This window comes from Sturnira hondurensis, unplaced genomic scaffold, assembly GCF_014824575.4.
Source record: "Sturnira hondurensis isolate 20B ecotype Veracruz unplaced genomic scaffold, ASM1482457v3 Scaffold0004136, whole genome shotgun sequence".
Taxonomy (NCBI): domain Eukaryota; kingdom Metazoa; phylum Chordata; class Mammalia; order Chiroptera; family Phyllostomidae; genus Sturnira; species Sturnira hondurensis.
Window position 1 is genome coordinate 55,527,057 of NW_028076767.1, and position 24,875 is coordinate 55,551,931.

Below are 24,875 nucleotides of genomic sequence, written 5' to 3' on the forward strand. Positions count from 1 at the left end.
CAACTTCAGACCGTCTTTGTAAGTAAAGTTTTATTGGATCACAGCCATGTGCACTCACTACATATCTATGGTTGCTTCCATACTGCAGAGGTGAGAAGTTGCAATAGGAACCATATGACCCACAAAGCCTTAAATATTTACTATTGGGCCTTTTACAGAGCATAGCCATATCAGTCTGGGTTGTTATAAATTCCAATATTGAATAATGTGGGGTTAATTTAGGGGATCCACCTAGCGACCCAAGGTGGGCTCCAATGATAGAGCTTTGGTGGGTCAGATACTTTTAAAATAAGTCAAACAAGTTGCTCCTTGAATTATCCATTATGTCCTAAGAATAGGAAAATGATTGAGAAGAAAGCTGAAAATGTGGACATCAAAATGATGTCTTCCCAATATTTAGATGCACTAGTTACAGTCTTTCCAAGGCCAAAAGGAGGGTATCCAGAAGGATGCCAAATCTAACAATGATTGCTAACGTTCTCTTTCTGAATGGACATCCACAGATGTCTTTTTCTTTTTCTTTTTTTTCATCTCATCTGTGAAAGCCTTGGGTCAACTTTATTCCTGTACCACAGCTTTGGAAAGGGCCTACTCTTTTCAAACATGTCCATTTCTAGTGAATATGTAGCTCTGTGATACTGGACAAGTCACTTCTCTAGTATATTAGTTTGAGGGTTTCTGAAGGTCCATTCCAGGTCCAAAAACATATAGTTCTAAGACAAAAATCTCAGCCCTTTTTATACTTACCATTCAGTCCTGTCACTGTCAACCAAACTCTTCCAGTTACAATGCTCTGTCTGTGTTTGCATTTGGAGGCACAGTACAATCACTCCCTCAAAAGGTCTGCTCCTGAAGAAAAGATTGAAAAAGAAGGCTTCTTTATAACTTGACCTCAGCTCAATATGGAAGTATAAGCAAGGCCCCTGAGCAGCCAGGAGTCAGGGAGTAGGGAAGCTCTGGGAAGACTTTGGGAAGCATCAGCTGGGCCTTCCCTAAAGGTCCAGCTTGGTCTGTTCTGCTGTGTTGATGAGGAAAAGACACAACCAAGGAAAGAGATGCAGTCTTCAACATGAGCTTAAAGCAATATTTTCCTAAAAGCTTTGAGGTCTGCTTAATTAGCTGAAAAACAAGGCAATTATTAGTGATTGAAAACACTTATTTCTGTCATTTATAAATTCTTCCATCTCAAAGTTTAATGTAATCCTCAAAACTTACTCTTATCCTCAAAACATATTTCTTAGAAATTCTTTTACCCTTTCTCTTATGAACACCTAAGTTTACCTGGGTAATAGGCAGTAGGATCTTTCACTGCAGATTTTCATGGAGAAAAAGAAGGCAGATAAAAAGGTAATATATTTTTAAATTTCTTTGAATTTCAATTTCTTTCAGTGTCTTCAGGCCTATCCTCCTCACATTTTTTAGACCATCAGGTTTTCTGCTGGGCTCTGAGTATGTTGGTGTATTTTGGCAGCTACTTTGTATGGGACAATGACTGGGATTTAATAGTAGAAATCAAGCATCTCACCTGTTCCCCCTGATGTACCAATTCTGATGATGATAAGATCATAGCACTGGGAGTGGTACAGTAATTTGTTGAGTTCATGAAGCATGATAGATATGGAGGGAATCCCCATACCGTGCTGCCGAGAGAAAAGAGAAAGTCATTACACAAGCTGACACATGCACAGGACATAGTTCCTTTCTTCATTACAAGTTAACAGCCCTCAGATACATTTACATAATCATTATGATTTTGCCAAAGCTGAGGAAACCATAAGTCCACTCTAGCTGACGCCTACATGACATGCTGATAGATGTGTCCATCTGTGAGGATCAGAGCAAGGCATCTCCCTGCCAGTTGAACTGAGCTCAGCCCTCACCATCAAACACAGAAGCGGGTGATGGCACAGCGCACTGGGCTGTCGGGGCACAGCTACTTTTCATCTCCCCTGGGCTTTTGACAGTGAGCCTTGGAAGTAGAGCTTTTTTCCAAGATTGACTTGATTGCGAGGAAATATGAATTTGACTGCCATGTAAATCAGTCCTTCCCACCATATGAAATGAAATAGTAAACCCATGCCATTGCTATTATGTGCCCGTGTTCATATGCTGCCAATTCTGGGGAGCTCTGAAAGACGCAAGAGTGGAGATGTGGGTTCTATCCACACGCAACAGTGCAGAGCGGATGGTGAACATGCAGGTGAGGTTAAGTGACCATAATCCTGGTCTTCCTCAGCATTTGGAATGGCAGAATCAGTCTCACCAGAAGAGGGGTCAACATGAGTTAAGGATTCAGCAACTCCTGGTGGTCATATGTTCTAAGAACTCTCCAGAAAGGTCCTCCATGCTGGAGCTGAGTTGAGATTAAATGGCTATTTCATTCCTAACATAATAACATTGGAGAGTCAAATACGTTCTTCATTTCTACTCTTGGGCACAAAGTTTGCATGCAGAATATCGCCAGGGGCATCTTGGTGATTAGGTGATGTCTGCCACCAATTTTCTCATTAGCCCATCTGGAAAACCACTGCAGCCATGACCATGATGTTCTCTCCTGGGTTCCCTTCCTCTCACCTTCAAGAATATTAAACTATAAAAAGTTTGAACCTTTTTATAGTTCCCATTTTTGGTTTCTGTTTAATGTGTCCTGACTTCCAAATGCTTTGTAAGTCTCCCAGAGACACAAATCAAACCTGAATCAACTTGTGTGTCCAAGATTAACAAGTTTGGACTTTGGCACTGACTCTGCCACTAATTAGTAAACTATCTAAATCTCATTTGCTCAACTGTAAATGAAGAGAATGAACCATTATTTGACCTTTAGGTTATTTCTAAGTCAGATATTTGATCTATAATTATTACCTATTATAAGACATAGTAATAAAGTGACAAATGGGCTTGCATGTTCCTGCTAACATTCTCTCATGCACATACATGTGTGCGCATATACACACACACCCCTCAACTGCTGGAGAGGAAGAATTTTCAAATAAGGGACCCAAATTGGAAATCCTCTGTCTGCCTAGTGAGGCCCATTTCTAAGTGGCTGACCTCTGGGCATCATACTTATTTCTGCTCTTTTTCCTTAACAGGACAGCAAAATCCATTTGCTGCTTTTTTTTGTATCTTACTGTTAAGTGTTACTGCTTGTTTATGATAATTTCACATTTGTATAAACCTTACTTTTGTGTCCTTGCCCATTTTTGCACAAGAAAAAAATGACAGTTGTAGTCTACATGTGAAACAAAAGTTAATGAGACAAAAAATTTTTTTAAGATTTTATTTATTTATCTTTAGAGGGGAAGGGAAGGAGAGAAGGAGAAAAACATCAGTGTATGGTTGCCTCTCATCAGTCCCCTGCTGGGAACTGGCCTGCAACCCAGGCATGTGCCCTGACTGGGAATTGAACCATGATCTTGTGGTTTGCAGGCCCGCACTCAGTTCACTGAGCTACACCAGCCAGGGCAGAGACAAAATTTGCCTGCATCAAACAATATTCAGTTTCTTTTTAATGTAGATAGATATTCTATGAACAGATGAATAAATGAATGGATTCTCCTATTTGAGCCTAAAGCAAGTTTTAGGCATTCCTGACGCAGACCAGAGATCCACTTAGCTTCCCCACTGACATTGCATAATTTTCTCTTCTGTGCTTCAGGCTTCCAGCCATGACCACTGTCCTTCTCTCATCAGGTAATTAGAGTATTCACGACTAGCGGCTCTTCCCTGGGTGCAGTAGCCACATACAATTCAGCTCCTGAGAACAGTCACACTTCTGCAGAAGATTCTTCCTCATTCCCTAGTACGACTGGCTCTGCCCTCTGTGAGGACTGCAGTGTCCAGATATGTGATAGATAAGAGCTATCATTTTAGAATATAGCCCTGTGGCCGAGACAAACTTCGAAAGGCAATCTCGGCACACACACATACCCACTTTCCTCTGTGTATGCGACCGGAGTCCAAGAGGGAAGTGGTCTGTGTATTCCCTAAAATCACAAATTATTCCACTTTCATTTTGTCTTAGGGCACTATGTATGTCCATAGCTGTTAACATATTCTAAATACAGGAGAGCAGTTCACAGGAGCTCTGTGGAAAATGCATTTCTAGCTTTTCAGTGAGCTTATTGTAGTGTTAAACGGCAGCCTTTGGCAATCTTAAAAATTGGCCTTTGTATACTTAAAGTTCAACATTCCCAAAGCTGGAAAAGAGATGGAGGGGAGAAAATTACTGGTGGCGTAGTCAGTTACAAACTAAAGAAAGGAAGTACGCTTTGAGGGTTTTTTCTCCTACGTTGAATAGCTAAGTGGTAATTAATGAACTAAAGGGACACCAATGCTATGTCCGGCCCCTGGGACTTTTTCCTACAATGAGTGTCACACCTGGAGACTTAATTTAATTGTGTGAGATGGCAAAGCAAGAGGGGAAAGAACTCCTGTCTTCAGAAGTTCCCTCTCTTTCTGTGAGCTTTGGTGACTCCCAGAGCGCAGTCGGGGAGTACTTACACTGACGGCCAGCACCGGCGGTTTTGTACGTACCGTGTCTGTCCGTCCCAGCACAGATGTATCTTACGTCTTCCCCACTTTCCTCCAGTCTGAGCTCCTTACGCATAAACAGTGCAAACACTTTCATTCTGTTGGGGCTCCCACCCACGCAGACACACTGTGAATAAAAATAAACAATTACCTGCTTTAATGACTGCGACAAAAGCCAAGGGTCAGCTTCCAACATCAATGGTTTTATTTTATTTTTCATTAACTTAAGAGTATGTGTAGATGTTGTGGGTTATGCTCAGGAGTTCACTAATTTGCATCATTAACCTGTAAAGAAGGCAGCCAGACAGAAAAGTTTGATGTACTTCACTAGTAAAGCAAAAGATCATCACAAAATCAAAGTGAGTGTTGCTTTTGGTCCAGTCGGTGTTTGCTGGGGTTTAGGTACAGTGAACATCAACCAGCTCTTAGCTGATTAATAGACTACATGCTAGTATGTAAATACCAAGCACAGGAAATGTAAGTAATGTGAGAACAAAAGGAGAACTAAGAGGCTTACATATGTTTTGTCATTCTACATCCCCAATCACAAGTTGTTATTGTAAAATGTGCTAGTTAAGTTAAGGTTTTAAAAAGTTAATCAAAACTTTCTCCAACCTCTCATTCAGAAGAAATTCTCATGGAGCAAGCTTTATGGTGGACTCAAAATCTCATGACAGTATTTCATCCACTCCCAAAATTTGTTTTTGTTTTTGTTTTGTTTACAATTTAACATCTCTGAAATTATAATAGGTATTTCAGTCAAGAGTTTGAAATCTAATGAACTATGTTCATAAAATTGTCTGAGAGTTTCTTCTGCAAGAGCCCATCAGGGTCCATCCGCCCCAGGGAGGGGGGAGGTGGGTGTCAGGGAGGATCAGAAGGGCCAACAGCAGCGTGGATGCGCAGCCAGCCTGGCGAGTCCCCGGGTAGGCGGTGGGGAGGTTGAGCGGCAGCAGATGTCCGAGACGTGAGGAAGCACGGCCCACAGAAAGGTGTGGGGTGCAAAGCCATCAGGGAATCTAAGCTAAAAGGTGAGGTGCACGGTCTGAGGAAGCTCAGTCAGACATAAGGCAACACAGTGGTTAAGGGCCTGCTCTTTGAGATAAATCTGGCTTTACACCCCAACCCTATCACTGGTTAAGTAACTTGCTAGTGTTACACATGCAGTTTCTACATGCCTCAGATCATCACCTCCAAAGTAGAAAAACAAAGTACCCTTCGTGTGGTTTTTTGAGAATAAAACAGGATTGACTATGCCAGGGGACATTGCACAAATCCAGGCACCTTCTGAGCACTCAGCAAATGGTAACTACCATACTATTTGTCAGCTCATGTAGCAACTTCCTGGTGCTGCTTTTGAGCTTTGCATAATGTTTCTGTATGGCAGAATTCAGTATGAATGAAGTTTATTCAAATCCAGCAAGGAAAAGGTAGTTAGTGGCACCTGGCTGATGTGGGCAGCGGTGGACAGAGGCTCAGAAGGGCTGCTGGCAGAGGTCCCACACCGGCAGGAAGAGTATCTGTCTAAGGAAGTTGCTAACTGAGGTTCTGGAGCAGCATCCCCCTCACAAATGATTCACTGTGACTATCCGGTGGTCTGATTACATGATGCATTCTGTTCCCAGTTAGCAATGATTCCCGTGTCACACTCATTTTCAATTATGAGATATAATTATCCTTTTATCCAGCCCCTCTGCTTCTCTTCTACCCCCATTATTGTCTTTTCTGTGGCTTCTGAAGAGTTTCCCTGTTGGGGCTTGAAACTGGTGATGAACTACGTTGGAAGTTAGCCATACAGGCTGGGGAGCAGTGAGAGTAAGACCATGCTCTAAAGTGAATTTTTAAATTATTATTGATTACTTACGAACTTTTTCTCTCTGTTGGTATAGACAATGAAGACTTAGCTCAAGATGTGAGTACAAAGAGGGTTTTGCTTTGTTTGGTTTGATTTTTTACAGACTACAGTAGTTTGAAAATAATCTCATTGTGTGGTGCCAGTGAATGTAAATTACAACTATTTATATTGACCATGAAACAAAAACAGATGTTAGAATAGCTAACAGTTTGAATTCTTTGAACTCTAGATATTGCTGTAATCAACAGGAATTTCCGAATGTTTCTGGTGACATAAAGATGATAGGTATAGACAGAAGCTTTTTCATGTTTGAAGCCTTACTCTTAAATCAGACTCACTAAGTATCACCTCTAGACCCAGTTTTAAGGTTGGCTGCTTTAATAAGAAGGAAAATATGGCTGAGGACCACCAAACAATGCTGACCTTAAGTGACACTTACTGTGATTTATGTCCTAAACAAAACGATCATTTGTCTGCCTTAATCAAAGAAGGTAGAAGTACATTGGGAAAGAGTCTGAAGCATTGCAAAAATGTGTTAAGGACGTTGCAATATACGGCTAGAGTTAACCCACTTTCACATCTGACTGCTGTTTTAAAAGACTTATGTTTGCCACCTTGTCTTAACCTGGTGCTATTGCAGTTTACGTATGTTGTATATTTACAAAGGAGCATAAACAATTTTAAAATGCATGTTACAGGGTGTTATATGGTGATGCTTTTTCATGTTACTTGAAATCTCTAGGGAGAGATTGGAGGATATGTTAATAATTTTATAAAAGACACATTTCAATGTCTAGTTTGAGCAAATAACATCTAATGCTCCTCCACTATGTTTTTTTTTAATAAACATTTTATTTATTTTCTTTAGAGGGGAAGGGAAGGAGAGAGGAAGAGAAACATCAATGTATGGTTGCTTCTCGTGCATCCCCTGCAGGGAACTGGCCCCTGGGGGGAACTGGCCTGCAACCCAGGCATGTGCCCTGACTGGGAATCAAACCACGATCGTCTGGTTCGCAGGCTCGTGCTCAATCCACTGAGCTACACCAGCCAGGGGCTCCTCCACTATGTTTTTTAACTGCTTGATTCATTCCAGTCAGCATGACAAAGTCTGGTTAGCTGTTCACCAAAGCTGTTTCTCCTTCTTTCTGGACACACTGCTGAACGGAACTTCCCAGCCTTCTCTCCAATCACAGAAGGCTGTATGCCTGAGTCCCAGCCCCTAGACTGTGAACAGAAGTGATGGGTGCCACTTCCTGTTCTAGCCCACAGAACTGTTCCATGGGTGATCCTGCAGATTGTCTTCTCCTGTCTGATGGACAGGTGTTGACACTCAGAAAATCTTTGCAAGCCACTCCTCAAAGGTGACAGGGCACCAAGATGAAAGGAGCATGGGTCCCTGAATCACTAGTTGGAGGAGAGCCATCCATCAACTGGAAACACCCACCTTCTACTCAATGTAAATAAGACGTAAACTTATGTTATGCTAAGCCACTGATACTTTGCAGTATCTGCTAGCAAAAACTTTAAAAATACGGTAAGTAAGAAAATAGGACTAATTGTCAAAGTCTTCAATGTTTCAGTTTCACACATCCAGAGTTCTCCTTTCCTTGGAAAATAATGCTGTTAATAGTGATGATCTCTGAAGACATGGCTGAGTTCTCAGGTGCGCACGGCGTATGCCCTCTCTTCTTAGCTAGGACTACTGCCCTGGGATTTAAGGGAATCAAGAAATTGAACCTAGCACGTTCTCATCCAAAGATAAGAATGTGGCTGAGAAAGGCATGTTCCTGAGAAAACATCTGTGAATATAAATCAGACTTTACCTGCTCCCTCTAAAAGAATGCTTGTACAGGTCAGACAGCCAGTTTTGGTGATTTGGAACCTCATTGCCTCCTACCCACTCTGCACACATATACTTCTGCCCGCTATGCATCCAAACGGCCCACTCAGTGCAGTTGCTCTCTGCTAGGACAAAGCAGGTTCTAAACCAGAGCATGCTGTTTTATCCAAAAGAGAGTCTACTGGAGGGGTGCCCACCAGGTACGTAGTGGGTTTATAGGTTAGACAGTGGTTATGGCAGAGTGTGAGAATAGTGCTGATGAAAATTTAGTCAGGGGGAGAGGTTAAGGCCTGATTCTTGGGGTTGTAACACAGATGAGGTAACTCTGCATTTGTGTATATCTGTGTGAGTATGAGCCATACATATGAGTCTCTTTAGACTATTTTCATGTCCAAAACAAAGATTTTCATCCCAATGATTTCCCAGAAATTAACACTTAAACACCAAAATGTAGTGCTCTACATTTAGTACATTTTTTTTCAAATAGAGAAAAGCCATTCATTTTCCATCAGAGAAACCCTAAAGTTTAATCCCAGCTCTTTCGCTTATGTGCTGTTATGCCTGTTATAGATATAGAACAATAGATGATAAATATAGACAAGTATAGGTATAAGTACAGATGTATAGATATACTGCTATAATGTATTTATAACAATATGCTTATATGTACAGATATATGTTACAACACTATATATGTATGTGTGTGAGTGTGTGAGAACCTCAGTTTCCTCATCTGTAGAATGGGGATAAGAACAACTACCTTAGTTGCTATGAGGTTCAAATAATGTACCATGCACATATGTCTAATACAGGGTCTAATACATGGGAAATGCTTGATACATACATAGTAGAAAACTTTCTGTCTTAAAAACATATCCTGAGTCTTTCTAGTTTATCAATTATGATGAGTCTTTTAATTCATTGGAGTTATCCCCAAATAAAAGTCCTGGAAACATAACTGTGAAGCATGAACCTCAGACCTAACATTCGAATTCAGGTAAAGTCTGGTTAATGAGTATCAGGGATAGCCNCTCAGTTTCCTCATCTGTAGAATGGGGATAAGAACAACTACCTTAGTTGCTATGAGGTTCAAATAATGTACCATGCACATATGTCTAATACAGGGTCTAATACATGGGAAATGCCTGATACATACATAGTAGAAAACTTTCTGTCTTAAAAACATATCCTGAGTCTTTCTAGTTTATTAATTATGATGAGTCTTTTAATTCATTGGAGTTATCCCCAAATAAAAGTCCTGGAAACATAACTGTGAAGCATGAACCTCAGACCTAACATTTGAATTCAGGTAAAGTCTGGTTAATGAGTATCAGGGATAGCCTTTTTCAATGATTCTTGGAGCAGAAACATCAGTGAGGAGAAACATCAATGAAACATGATTGAGAAGATGAAGCTAACATGGAGAGAGGTCTCTCTCTAAAAGACAAGGACCTGCAGACTGGTGGGTCCTGGGGAAAGGAAGGCACAGGTCATGTCAAATCAGCCCACACCTCCCCCCAACATTGTGCTCCAAGAGAGGTGAGAGGGAGCAGAGGCAATTTAGCTCCCACTGTTAATGAACATCAATTTATTTCTTCTCTTTATTCCTCCCTTTCTCCTTCCTTCCTTCACCCAATCTCTCTCCCCCTCCTTCTCTTTCTTTCTTCCCTTTCTCCTCCTCCTCCTCCATCTCCTCCTTCTTCTCCTCTAACCACCTACTCGTCTTCCTCCCCCTTCTTCGGTGCCCACTCCCAATTAATGGACTAAACTCAGTCACTGTGACTCTGAGAACCCACCTAAGAAAAGCCTGGTCCAAGCCCTAGCTCTGCCACTGTGTGTTGTACCTTGTTAGCCTCCCTTGCTCTGAACTCAGTTTCCTCGTTTTATGGAGGAAATAAATAAATATCTGCTAACCCCACCGAAAAGGGCTAATATAAAGATCAAGTGCAACGGTGGATACAAAAGCTTGTTTGTTTGTTTGTTTGTGCTTGTAGTTGCTAAAGAAGTGAATAAAATTTGGATGGAAGCTGCACGACTCTCCTGGTGGGGCTGTGAATAAGTATAGGTCTTTTGGAGCAGAAAAATTCTTTAAAAAGTTTATTCCCTTTGAGTATTTCTGTGAATCAGCCTATGCAAATAGATTTAAATGTAAAAAATCTTCAGGTCTGAAAATATACATTTCAGTGGTGTTTATAATAGAAGATACTTTTACCCTAAAAGTAGAAAATACATGATATAATATGCATCTTGACATCCTTAAATGATATATTTCAAGGACAATGTTGGGAAAATGTTAATGGCATCAAGTTAAGGGAAAATTCAGGATGCAAAGTTATACAATTCTAACTATTTAAAAATCTATTTATTAAAAGGATTGGAAGAAAAGAAAATAGGTTGATATCTATGATTAGATATCTATGTTTAGGGGTTTTTAAGGTGTATTTTTAAAGATTATTAGGTTTTTAAAAATATTTTTCTACTTTAAATAATGGACATAAGCTACTTTAATTATATCTAATCATATATATATATATAATATATTGTTTAAAATATATGTGATAAAATAAATACTAGAGAAATACAATTTCCCTAGCAGTATTCTAGGGAATAAAAGACTTTTCATATTTCTTGTGAAATTACATAAATCTTAATAATATGAAATATTTTTAAAAGATTTTATTTATTTATCTTTAGAGGAGAAGGGAAGGAGAGACGGAGAGAAATATCGATGTATGGTTGCCCCTCATGTGTCCCCTGCCGGGAACTGGCCTGCAACCCAGGCATGTGCCCTGACTGGGAATTGAACCATGATCCTCTGGTTTGCAGACCCACCCTCAGTCCACTGAGCTACACCAGCCAGGGCATGAAATATTGGATAGTGGTTATTTTCAAGATAGCATTGCTAATTTTGTTGAGCTATGGTATACTTTAATAAAATGTGAATTACTGAAGTTCTGCTCTAAATGCAGGTGTTAAACAGTGAACTGAGTTATAATGAGTTCTCAGCACCCAGCAATATTGTCAATGAAATTGTATTTATCTCTAGGAACCAGAAAAGGCATATAATCACATATGAATTAGATTTAGTTTGGAAACCTTCATATCTTGTTGGGGTGGAAATGATTGTTCAAGACATACAGCATTTTAAATTATTTCAGAGAATGAGAATGACTTCAGTTCCTAGTGGGACCTCTGACATTTTGCTAACTGAATGGGTGGAGTTTGTGTTGGGAAAATAAGAAGGTATATCAGCAGAGGAAGCAAGAGTTTTTCCCTCGAGTTAGAAATACTTTTTTACCTTCACATTCCCAAACATCACTGGTAGGTTGTGTGTTTTTGTTCCTAAATCCAAGTGGTAGAGGATGTCTTCATCTATAAAATCCAGGTAAGTATTGTTAACAGGAACACATCTTTTTCTGGGAAAAATAATATGAAAAAGATGTAAAGAAATTTAGACAGAAATTACACAAAAGAGAAAAGATATCAGTCTATACCTATGATAACCACTAACACAAATGCTGAACCTAAACTTTCATTTAGGATTAAATGACTTTTTGAGAAGCATATATTATTATAATATTATAACAAAACCAACACCAATAATAATACTGGCTACTATTTTCTGTACACATAGTCATAGCCTTAAGCATGAAGATTGTATGCTGCCATAAAAACAATGTATGATAAATACATTATGTCGTTTAACCCCACAACCATTCTATTAAGTAAGAAATACTAACTAATCCAATTTACAAATGAAGGAGCCAAGGCTTACAGAAGTTGAGAAATGAGCAAGATTTTACAACAAGTAGATTACAGAACAGTTTGTTTTGTTGAGTTCTTTCTAGCCCTCATGGTCATTTTTTTCTCTGTGTGGGAGGCTGTGTAACATAAGCTACTGGGATCAGTAGTCAGATTGCCTGGGTTCCACTCCCAGTTCAACTGTGTGTGTGTGTGTGTGTGTGTGTATTTGAAAGTTTCCTTGTCTGTAATGGGTGAAAATAACCGCTTTGCAAGATTGCCCAGAGGAATGTATGAGCCTAGCTGAGCTACTATCCTGCCTCTCTCTCAGTAAAATAAGGCAAGACAGTGAATTGTCTTTGATTATTACAGTAGTGATTACGTACTTCTTTAATTATCAGTAATAAATTATCTACCCCATATCACAAGGGGTCAAGCCATCTTTGCCAAGAACTATCTGACTTCTTTGCTCTATGTTTCTTCCATTTCTCTGTAAATACCTCTAAACGTCTTAACAAAATGTTTGTATTTTTCTATATTTCCAGTGATCTTCAACCATTAAAAAATAGTTTAAAAGCACTGGTGCCTGGGCCCCAATGAATTTAGACTCTGAAAGTAGGATTTCAATCTTCCCAGATGATCTGATGGGCAATCAAAATCAAGAATCCCTCCTTAGGCCTTTGTTCCTGAAACACCCTTCTTCTTTCCCTCCATTTTTCACAGTTCTGAGTCCTACTCACTGTTCAAGGTCAAATTCAAATATCACCTCCTCCAGGATGGCTTTCCCAAGCATCCTCCCTACTCAGTTCATATGAATTTCCATCCCCCACTGTGTTCTGAAAGCATTTATTTCACACTTAGGCTGAGAGGTAGGATTTCACATGCTAATTTTCTGTCTCCCCAGAAAAATTGGGAATTTCCTCATGCGAGCTGTCTTATATATCTTTTTTTTAATCCCCAAGTCTTAACAAATTATATTTGTTGGATTAAATTTAACTGTTCAGGAAGTGGAACCGAATACTATTAATTTTTTCCTCAAAAACATGTAAGGTAACAGATTCTTAATTAGTGGATCAGAGCTGGTTTCAAAAATAAAGCATTCCATGTTGTTATAAATTTCACTACTTCAGAACAAGCCTCAAAGCCTCAAAGCAAAAGGATCCCTCCTTTCTTCTCCTGGTGAGGGGCAAGAAGACATTTACCAGTACTCCCTTGTTAGAAAAACTGTGGGCAATAAACCAGCAGCCTTGCAGGGAGCACTTGTTAGAAATGAATAATCTCAGCCTCTGTCTTAGACCTATTGAATCAAAACCTGCCTTTTAAGCAACTCTTACGTGATTTCTGTGCACATTAAAGTTTGAGAAACACTGCCATCCACTTTCTCTTCCAACTTCTGTTACACTTTGTTTGACTCTGCCAAAACTGCTTTCCCTCTCAGGAGATTTTTCTTTGGGTTCCCAACTGAATCTATAAATCCTTACTCCAGAAAAGTTTCCTTCATCTACTCCAGTGATTCTAAACCCTGACTTTTTATCAGAGTCTCCTGGGGTGCTTTAAAAAGTGCTGGTACCTGAGCCCCACACCTAGAAATTCTGATTCAGATTGTGAGGGAGATATGAACCTTTGTATTTTAAAAATCACTGATGCCTGGCTGGTGTAGCTCAGTGGATTGAGCACGGGCCTGCGAATCAGAGGAGCGCGGTTCGATTCCCAGTCAGGGCACATGCCTGGGTTGCAGACTGGTTCCCTGCAGGCCAACTCCCAGCAGGGGATGCCCGAAAGGCAACCATACATTGATGTTTCTCTCCCTCTCCTTCCCCTCTAAAGATAAATAAATAAATAAATAAAATCTTTAAAAAAACAATCACTGATGTACTCCAAGTTTCCTATCTTCAAAATGAAATTCTCCAACTATTAATCATATTCTCTGATATTAATTATAATACTACTGTTAATTCATTTGTTTAGGAGACATTCTTTAGTTTTTCTTGAGGATCTGTTCTACAGTTAATGATCCCTTGGTCAGAACGTGGGGGAGAGGGCATATATGTAGATTTGTATCCCTCTGGGCTCATCAAAGCACTTCTAACACTTCTGGCCAAGATGGAGGCATAGGTAGATACACTGTGCCTCCTTGCACAATTAAAGAACAACAACAAATTTAAAAAACAACCAAAACTGCCAGAAAATCAAACTGAATAGAAATTCAACAACCAAGAAGTTAAAGAAGAAACATTCATCCAGACCAGTAGGATGGGCATCCAGAGTGGAGATCACTCCCAGCAAGGTGGTGGTTGGAGGAGTGGGGTGGGTGAGGTTGCGGCTGGAGGACCAGTGGCCCCATATTTGCGTGCAGATAAATTGGGAGGAACAAATGGAGAGTGAGACAGACAGTGCAACCCAGGGTTCCAGCATGAGAAAGGAAAGCCTCAATATCTCTAGCAGTAAAAACCTGTATGGGTTGTGGCTGTGGGAGAAACTCCCAAACTCACAGGAGACTTTGTTAGAGAGACCCACAAGGTTCTAGAATGTACACAAACCCACCTACCTGGGATTCAGCACTAGAAGGGCCCAATTTGCTTGTGGGTATCAGGGGAAGTGACTGAAAGCTGGCTGAGAGCCTAGCAAGCAGCATTGTTCTCTCTGTATGCCCCTCTCTGACATACAGCACCACAGTGCAGTGACATGGGTTGCCCCACCCTGCTGAATACCTAAGGCTCCGCTCCTTACTGCGTAACAGGCCCACTGAGGCAAAAAAAAAATATATATATATATGGCCCCAATGAAAGAACAGATCAAAGCTCCAGAAAAATACAGCTAAGTGGTGAAGAGATAGCCAACCTGTTAAATGCAGAGTTTGACACACTGGTAATCAGGATGCTCACAGAAATGGTTGAGTACGGTTGTAAAATAGAGGAAAAAATGAAGGTTATGAAAAGTGAAATAAAGGAAAATGTACAGGGAACCAACAGTGATGAGAAGGAAACCAGCACTCAGATCAACAACTTGGAACAAAAGGAAAAAAATAAACATGCAACTAGAAGAGAATGAAGAAATGATTTTAAAAAATGAGGATAGGCTTAGGAACTTCTGGGACAGCTTTAAACTTTCTAACATCTGAATCATAGGGGTGCCAGAAGGAGAAGAACACCAGCAAGAAATTGAAAATTTACTTGAACAAATAAGGAAGGTGAACTTCCCCAATCTGGCAAAGGAAATAGAATTCCAGGAAGTCCAGGAAGCTCAGAGAGTCCCAAAGAAGTTGTATCCGATGAAGCACACACTAAGGCACATCATAACCCCATTACCCAAGATTAAAGATAAAGAGAGAATCTTAAAGGCGGCAAGAGAAAAGGAGAGTTACCTACAAAAGGGTTCCCATAAGCCTATCAGCAGATTTCTCCAAAGAAACCTTGCAGGCAAAAGGGGGCTGAAAGGAAGTATTCAAAGTCATGAAAGTTGCGATGATGTGACTTTCTTACTGAATTAAGCCGTGAGGTACAAAGTCATGAAAGGCAAGGACTCTATCCAACAAAGCTTTCATTTAGAATAAAGAGCAGATAAAGTGCTTCTCAGATAAGGTCAAGTTAAAGGAGTTCATCATCACCAAGCCCTTATTATATGAAATGTTAAAGGGACTTATCTAAGAAAAAGAAGATCAAAACTATGAACATTAAAATGACAACAAACTCACAACTATCAACAACTGAACCTAAAAAAAAAACCCACAAAAACAAACTAAGCAAACAACTACAACAGGAACAGCATCACAGAAATGGAGATCACAAGGAGGGTTATCAGCAGGAAGGGGGAGAGGGAGAGAATGGAGGAAAAGGTACAGGGAATAAGAAGCATAAATGGTAGGTACAAAATAGACAAGGGGAGGTTAAGAATAGTATAAGAAGGGTAGAAGCCAAGAACTTATATGTAGAAACCATGGAGATGAACTAAGGGGGGAATGCTGGTGGGAAGGAGGGTGCAGGTTAGAGGAGAATGGGGGGCATGGGACAACTATAATAGTATAATCAATCAAATATATTTAAAGAATTTTTTTTAAAATAAAATATTTATTTATTTATTTTTAGAGGGGAAGGGAAGTAGAGGAAGAGAAACATCAATGTATGGTTGCTTCTCGGGCATCCCCTGCTAGGAAATGGCCCCTGCTGGGAACTGGCCTGCAACCCAGGAATGTGCCCTGACTGGGAATCGAACCGCGATCGTCTGGTTCGCAGGCCCGCGCTCAATCCACTGAGCTACACCAGCCAGGGTTAAAGAAATTTTTAAAAGCACTTCTAAGATGATCATTCTATCATTAACCAAAGGAAAGACCACTTTAAGATATTATGCCAAATTCAAACCAGTATGAATCTGCCAATAACAATACTATTTTTTTGTTTTACAATACTTCAATCTTCCCAAAATACAGAATTTTTACTAAATACATCACATGCACTTTTTCTCTTCAACCTTGTCTTGCATTTTCGTTCNCTTTCATTTAGAATAAAGAGCAGATAAAGTGCTTCTCAGATAAGGTCAAGTTAAAGGAGTTCATCATCACCAAGCCCTTATTACATGAAATGTTAAAGGGACTTATCTAAGAAAAAGAAGATCAAAACTATGAACATTAAAATGACAACAAACTCACAACTATCAACAACTGAACCTAAAAAAAAAACCCACAAAAACAAACTAAGCAAACAACTACAACAGGAACAGCATCACAGAAATGGAGATCACAAGGAGGGTTATCAGCAGGAAGGGGGAGAGGGAGAGAATGGAGGAAAAGGTACAGGGAATAAGAAGCATAAATGGTAGGTACAAAATAGACAAGGGGAGGTTAAGAATAGTATAAGAAGGGTAGAAGCCAAGACTTATATGTAGAAACCATGGAGATGAACTAAGGGGGGAATGCTGGTGGGAAGGAGGGTGCAGGTTAGAGGAGAATGGGGGGATGGGACAACTATAATAGTATAATTAATCAAATATATTTAAAGAAATTTTTTAAAATAAAATATTTATTTATTTATTTATTTTTAGAGGGGAAGGGAAGTAGAGGAAGAGAAACATCAATGTATGGTTGCTTCTCGGGCACCCCCTGCTAGGAAATGGCCCCTGCTGGGAACTGGCCTGCAACCCAGGAATGTGCCCTGACTGGGAATCGAACCGTGATCGTCTGGTTCGCAGGCCCGCGCTCAATCCACTGAGCTACACCAGCCAGGGTTAAAGAAATTTTTAAAAGCACTTCTAAGATGATCATTCTATCATTAACCAAAGGAAAGACCACTTTAAGATATTATGCCAAATTCAAACCAGTATGAATCTGCCAAACGTAACCAAAGAAGAGTGTGGCCAAGAAGTCTTTCCATTTTACCATTACTTTCATCTTCATAATTTTTCCTTTTCTCCTTCCTAGACTTCCCCAAAGCAATGAACATGGTAAGAGTCTGCTCTGTTGGGATGGGTAAGTGGAAAATTTTCTGAAACACCAACATGATGGAGGCTCTAAGCAATGCATTGGATACAACTCGGCCAATCAGAAGGAATGTGCAAAAATTCCTTAAGCTTTCTGAAGATTAAAGCTCTATTATGTTCTGTGAACCTGGGGCAAGAATTGGAGCTGAATTTGCAGACAGCTTTGGCAGATTTATGCACACCCATGAGATGAATAACATACATGGTATTTTAGAAGTGAATTCAATGTAAAGTCGATCACAAAGCGTATGAAATCGCTTCATATTATGCTGCAACACAGTTAAATCTCCCTTAGGCACTGGGAGGCCCTTTTAATTATTTCTCAGATATTTCAGTCCATGGTCCTGGAATTAAAGACTGAACTCCAGTCTGAACTTTGAATTTCTTTATTCATGCAGGTTAGTTAATCTTTTGCATGGTTTTTTTATTCACTTCTTTTTAAAGATTTTATTTATTTATTTTTAGAGAAAAGGGGAAGGGAGGGAGAAAGAGAGGCAGAGAACATCGATGTGGGATATCTATTGATCAGTTGCCTCTTACACTACCCTAACTGGGCATCCGGCCCGCAACACAGACGTGTGCCCTGACTGGGAATCCAATCAGCAACCTTTCGGTTCATAAGCCGATGCTCCATTCACCGAGCAACACCAGCCAGGGCTTGCTTCACTCTTAAAATAATTGAGATATAATTGGCATATTGCCCCACTTTCCTAGATGAGTCAAATTCCCCCAAGAACCACGGAATGAAACTGTCATTGAAGAAAATTTGCATTGTATTCATTTTGTTTTGTATTCTGAGCTGTGTTTCAACTATATCATCTCTAAACTGAATAAATTTAAATACTGTAGAGGTCTACCTCCTAAACATTTAATAGAAAATCCAAAGAACATCAATCTGATGAAAATAAATTTAAAAAATAAAATTACTTACCCAACATATTTATTCCTGTTAGATCCCTTGGATATATTGGAAGCAGGTAAAGTTGAAGCCACATTTTGTACTGTGTGGATAATCACTCTTAGATTGATGTCAGGAAGTAACTATATAATGAATTGCTATTCAATTATAGCATAATCATAATAGTTCAGCTCGAAGTTAGAATAACACCCTCCCTTAAAACCTATGTTTTCTTCTAAAATCAGTAGTGGAACTTTACTCTCAGCACTCAAACTCCCTTACCAATTCAAAAAATATCCTTCTTGACATGGCCTTTTGTACTATAGATCAGCTCTTGCAGCGGGGCTTCCCTGAGAAGATCAGGCCATTCGAAGGTGTGGCATCCTCTCTCTGACCAGATCGGTTAGCTTGTTAACTGTTGACCGGTGCCCCTTTCCGTCACTCTGACGCTGGTCCCAGCACGAATCTGGTGTGGCACACCAACTTGCTTGGGGACAACTGTATGTAAATCCAAGTCCTTCATTGGTATCCACAATAACTCCACCACATGTTGTCTCAAAAATGTGTCCAGTGCATGCGAGAACTTTCGGTTCCGGAACATTTTATTTTCTCACCCCATCCTACCCCTCACCAACTTGTTTTCATTCTGTGTTCACAAGTAAGAAACACATAAAAGCCATGACCTCAGAATGCCTCTTCATCTGAACTCTGCCCATTCAATTCACACAGAAGCTCTGATAATTAAACAAAATCTGTTTTTCAAGGCTTCATTACACTAAACCCTAGGCAGCCCATAAAATCCAATCCAAGCAGCTGTTGGAGGTCAATCCAAGTAGAATAACAAAATAAGGCCTAATGTTTTCAGAAAACAGTCTCTTTTAAGAAATCCATAAATTCACTGCTTTTCTGCTGCTCCTTACTGTATACTTTAGGGATGGAAGAATCTAGAAGCCTTTAAAGGAACTTCATCCTGTTTTCTCTCTCTCTCTCTTTTTTTTTTTCCTCAGCTTTCATGGCAATGAGCTAAAGTTCTATGCTGGTAAGAGCTTTAAGAACATTTGTCTCCGGGCTTGCAAGCAAACCAGAGCTTAAAATGTTCACAGTCGCCCAAACAGCAGCAGAAAAAAAGGCATTTCATAATGTGCATAAATTTCTCTGTAAGAGTGTGCATCACAGTGAAGAATCAAATGCCTATATCTTAACTTTTAGAAGATATTCCTTTTCCCGGTGATAGTCACTTTGAGCAAACTCCTTGAATTCCATGCTGGCCTCCTTCAGTCCATCGTGGAGAGCTAAAAATTTACAAAATTAGAAGGAAAGAGAATAGGGAACTAATACTGGACTCTAAATCTTGCTACTGCTACTACCAAATGGATATTTGTAATTTTGCCCAAAGGTATCCCAAAATCCCCAAGGTAATGACTAAGTCTGAACTTCCATGTTGCTTGTATAACTTGGGAGAGTGGATCCAGTTTTCGTTTGTAATAAAACCTCATGGCCCTCCTCGACATGGTCCACTTGCTGCCCTTTCGCTACCACCACTGGCAATTTTGAGAGTCAACACGCCCACCACCCACCTCGGGGTGGGAGAGTGTCACACTTTTATTTATTATTTCATGCTGTATCTCTAACTATTTTTGAGGGTGTAATGCAGAGGACCACCAAGTTCTGATTTGGCATTTACCTCTGGCTCTGACAGGTGAAAGTGTTAGCTAATTAGATGTGTTAAATAATTAATTACTCCAGCAGATTAATTAGACTAATTAACATGTCTGTTTCCAGTGCAAATTCTGTTGGCCAGAGATCTTGATACCAACAGTGCCAGGGAACACCAGCAATGAACCCCATACAACAACTCCTGACGACATTGAGGCAAGTGGTCATTTGGGTGAGGTGAATAGTCTTGTAAAATCTATGAAAGTCGAGTACTAATTAATGTCTTCTGGATAATCTGAAATTATTTTTTTAGTTTTCAATTTTTTCAGGTCTCCATCTTACTCTTAGAATAGGTTGTTAGTTAATCATTTTTTTTTCTTATTGACTGTGTTGCGAAAGGTCAGTCACCTGAATGGGAATGAAGAGATGTCACATTTTTAGAAAGCATGCAACACAAAAGTGCACAAGGAGAACTCAGGCCCAGCCACTGGGCATTTTGTGAATGAAGTCCGTGTGCCAGGCAGAGCCCCCGAGTCAGCAAAGCCTGGAGATCAGTAGGGCCTGCCTCAGCTCCACCAGATCGAAGCGCCACAGCGTCTGCCCTAAGACAAAACATGACACTTCCTCCACGGGGCCAGCATTTTCTTGTTCTCACTCCGGTGAGTTTTCTGTCTGATGCCCTGGAGCACAACTGGGTGGTATTTTTGTCTCTCCCCAGTTGGCTTGCTCTCTGTTGGATCAGTGAGATTGACTCATGTAGACTTAGAACCATACTCACCCCCTAAAACAGTGCTCCTGTTTCCCTGGGGGGCATAGCTAGGAATGTGGGGCTCCCAGAACCTTGCTGTAACCTGGGCATCTACCTCATGGCAGGTGCTGAGAACACAGAGGATGAGAAGGATGGTGTCTGCCCTAAAGGAATTTACTCTCTACTGGGTAGAAATGAATGGTCAAAATATGACAGGTGCTTTGAAATGCAGAGGAGAGGCCATGAACCCAGACTGGCAGATACAGAGCACTTTCGGAAGGAGAGGTTGCCTGGGTTGCATCCTGAGGAAAGACGTAGTCCTGAAAAAGATTGCTGAGGGTAGGGGTGGGTGAGTATGAGAGGCCTGTGATCCTGGCCCAGGGGAGAGTGTGTAAAATTCATAGAGGTGACAGAAAAGTCACATTTAGAGAACTGCTAGTAGCTCTATGTGATTTTCCTTCCACATATTTGCACCAGATCATCTCAATTAGGGCTTTGTGGCTCTCAGTTTTTGAGATTCCTGACATAGTAGAAAATAAAGGCCAACACAGGGTTACAGTAGTTATAATGTAAACATTTAGTCCATACTGGTCTGTTTTGAGGTAAATGGAAACTCCACCTTGGAGATTTCACACTTATCACACAGTGATTTTTAAGCACCTACTGTATACTAAGTTTGTTCTGACTCGAAGTTGCATAATGATGTAAGAGGGTGGTCCTTGTTCCCAGTGTCATTTTCTGGCAACTTTCAAACAGAAAGGATTTAGTTTACAACTGCCTGAGCCATGTTGATAGCCTTTCTCACTAAGATTACAATCAACACAGTGTGGCCAAAGGTTAAATTTCCTGTTCCCCGATGGCTGACCATAGCCAACACCAGTGAGAAACCAGGGAAGGTCAGTGCCTCAGGTGGTTTATTCAGCAGGGGCACTTGAGATTCAAAACACGTGGCTTCTGAATAGGCTTGACTTCAGTATTTAGAATGTTCCTATTCTTAATGCTGTTTGAGAAGAGGAAATATGAGACACAGGGTATGAAACAAAAATTCAAGAGAGGTCATTTTATTGTAATGAAAGCATGACATTTTGAAACAATAGCAATAAGATAGAATTTAAAAGACTTTCTTTTTTAAAAAAGTATATTTTATTGATTATGCTATTACAGTTTTCCCAATGTTTCCCTCTCTATCTCCCCTCTGCCCTGCACCCCCAACCCTCTACCAAGCCGCCCTTAGTTCACGCCCATGGGTTGTACATATAAGTTCTTTGAGTCCTCTGTTTCCTATACCATTTTTTACCTCCCCCCATCTACTTCATGCCTACCAATTATGCTTCTTCTTCCCTGTACCTTTTCCACCCAATTCCTCCCTTCCCACTCCCCACTGAAAATCCTCCATGTGATGTCCATTTCTCTGATTCGGTTCCTGTTCTAGTTGTTTGCTTAGTTTTTGTTTTTGTTGTTTTTCTTTTTTTTTTAGGTTCATTTGTTGACAGTTGTGAGTTTGTTGTCATTTTACTGTTCATAGTTTTGACCTTCTTTTTCTTAGATAAGTCTCTTTAACATTTCATATAATAAGGGCTTGGTGATGATGAACTCCTTTAACTTGACCTTATCTGAGAAGCACTTTATCTGCCCTTTCATTGAAAATGATAGCTTTGTTGGATAGAGTATTCTTGGATGTCCTTGCCTTTCATGACTTCAAATACTTCTTTCCAGCCCCTTCTTGCCTACAAGGTTTCTTTTGAGAAATCAGTGGATAGCCTTTTGGGAAGTCCTTTGTAGGTAACTGCCTCCTTTTCTCTTGCTGCTTTTAAGATTCTCTCTTTATCTTCAATCTTGGGTAACTTAATGGTGATGTGCCTTGGTATGTTCCTCTTTGGGTTCAACTTCTTTGTGACTCTTTGGGCTTCCTGGACTACCTGAAAGTCAAATAGACTTCCCAGATTGGGGAAGTTCTCCTTCACTATTTGTTCAAATAAGTTTTCAATTTCTTGATGGTGTTCTTCTCCTTCTGGTACCCCTATAATTCAGATATTGGAATGTTTCAGGTTGTCCCAGGGGTTCCTCAGTCTCTCTTCATTTTTTTGAATTCTTGTTTCTTCATTCCATTCTGGTTGGATGTTTATTTTTTCCTTTTGTTCCAAATAGTTGATTTGGGTCCTGGTTTACTTCCTGTCACTGTTGGTTCCCTGAATATTTTGCTTTATTTCATTTTGGGTACCTTTCTTTTTTTTTTTTAATTTTTCGACCAAGTTCAGTCAGTTCTGTGAGCATTTTGATTACCAGGGCTTTAAATTCTCCATCAGATAGGTAGGCTATCTCCTCATTACTCAGCTCTCTTTCAGAAGTTTTGCTGTGTCCTTTCATTTGGGCCATATTTTTTTGTTGAGCAGCTGATAAGTTGTAAGGGGGCGGGGCCTTAGGTATTCACCAGGGAGGGGCAACCCTCTTTGCTGCACTGCTGCGCTGCCTGTGCGCAGCTCACCTGCTCATTTCTAGCCCCACTTTCGAATGTACTCTTGTGTGAGACTGGGAGAAACTCCCACCATGGCAACTGCCATAGTCTATAGTCAGCTCTGAGTTTCAGTTTCTCATTCAGTCAGCCCTGCTCACCTGGTCTGCAACCTCGCTTAGGGTTCTTGTGGGTCTGGTTGGTCCGGTTGACTGTTTCTTCAATTCCATGGTTGTCAGAGTTTCATGCAGTCTAATTTTCTGGCACTTCTGATTGTTTATTGAGTTTACATTGGTTGTTATCCTCCTTTTGGTTTTGCAAGGAAGCGAAGGGTTTCTACCTACACCTCCACCTTGGCCGGAACTGAAAAAGCCTTTCTTTAAGTTCAAAATAATTGCTTTCAACTTGGAATGGAAATCTGAAGGACAAGGAAAAATTATTTAAAGAACACAAAGAAGAAGAATATCAGTAGCAACAGGACGGGCTCTGGACTACTGCATTCAGTCCTTACAATAACCCTGTGAGGTTAAGTACTTTTTTCTCAACTTTCAGACGAGGAAATAAGAAACCAGAGAGGTGAAATGAGGTGTTTGAGACCCTGTAATGAGTTAACCAAAACCAGAATTCAGACCTACTTTTGCCTAGCTACAAAGCCAAGGAAACTTTTTATATTTGACCACTGTTTATATTTTTATGTTTTTATTTTTTAAATTGCTTTTTAGAGAGAGGTAAAGGGAACCATCGGTTTGTTGTTCCACTCATTCCAATCAGTGCATTCACTGGTTGATTCTTGTATGTGCCTTGACACGGGATCTTTTGATTTGTGATTTTTGATTCTAGAAGAGGGAAAGGGAGAAAGAGAAAAAGAGTGAAACATCAATGTGAGGGAGAAACACCGATGTGAGACAGAAACATCAACTGGTTGCCTTCTGTACATGTCCAGACTAGGCAGGTGCTCTGACCTAGAATCAAACCAGCTACCTTTCCATTTGGGGAAGGTGCCCAACTGAGTCAGCTGTACTGGCAGGGGCAGATGTTGGGGTTCTTTAAAGAAGACAATGGTCCAAGGAGAATGGCATCAACAAGAGAAGGGAATTCGATCTGGATCTTAACAGTGAAGTAGGAGTGGAACACACAGAGTGTCTCTACCATACGCCTTTCTCTGCTGATTTCATTCATTTATGGGAAAAGGGTATATAACTAAGCCATAGTGAGTGTGTATGATGGGAATGCTGCTGAAGAAAAATAGCCCCATTAAAATGATAAAAGCCCTGTTAATGCTGATTTTAAAATCACCTCCTTGCCAAAATTTAAAATGATCTTTAAAATGTTCCACAAACACACTTTAATGTACAGTTTAACTCATCTCAAGCTTACCACTTTCTTGTGATTTGACCCAAAGAGCTGGGTCTGGTCCAATATCCTGCCGGCAGCTGGTGCTGTCTGCTCCAGAGTGGGCCCCGGAGCACAAAGGCACTCAGCCGAGAGTCTCCTAACTGCCTGTGAGTCGCCCATTCCGATAACTTCATGCCCTGAAGATTAAAGCCCTGTTTGTTTCTAAGCCCCAGATGAAGATGCCCCAATCAGAACATAAAATATCCTGGGAAATCTGTTGGAAAGAAGCTCTGTGAGTTTGACAAACCTCACACTGAAATGAGAGAAGGGGCCATTTTTTTTTTT

At 40.3% G+C, this 24,875-nt stretch overlaps 1 protein-coding gene across 1 annotated transcript in view; it reads right to left on the minus strand.

The window, feature by feature from the left end:
- UPP2 (uridine phosphorylase 2) overlaps positions 1-18,862 on the minus strand; it is a 33,809-nt gene extending 14,947 nt beyond the window's left edge. Inside the window, 6 exon segments of the mRNA XM_037043471.1 lie at positions 1,526-1,640; positions 4,504-4,522; positions 4,524-4,660; positions 11,527-11,644; positions 18,373-18,482; positions 18,782-18,862. Coding sequence (XP_036899366.1) covers positions 1,526-1,640; positions 4,504-4,522; positions 4,524-4,660; positions 11,527-11,644; positions 18,373-18,482; positions 18,782-18,862 — 580 coding nt within the window.
- Between the last annotated feature and the right edge of the window lie 6,013 nt (positions 18,863-24,875).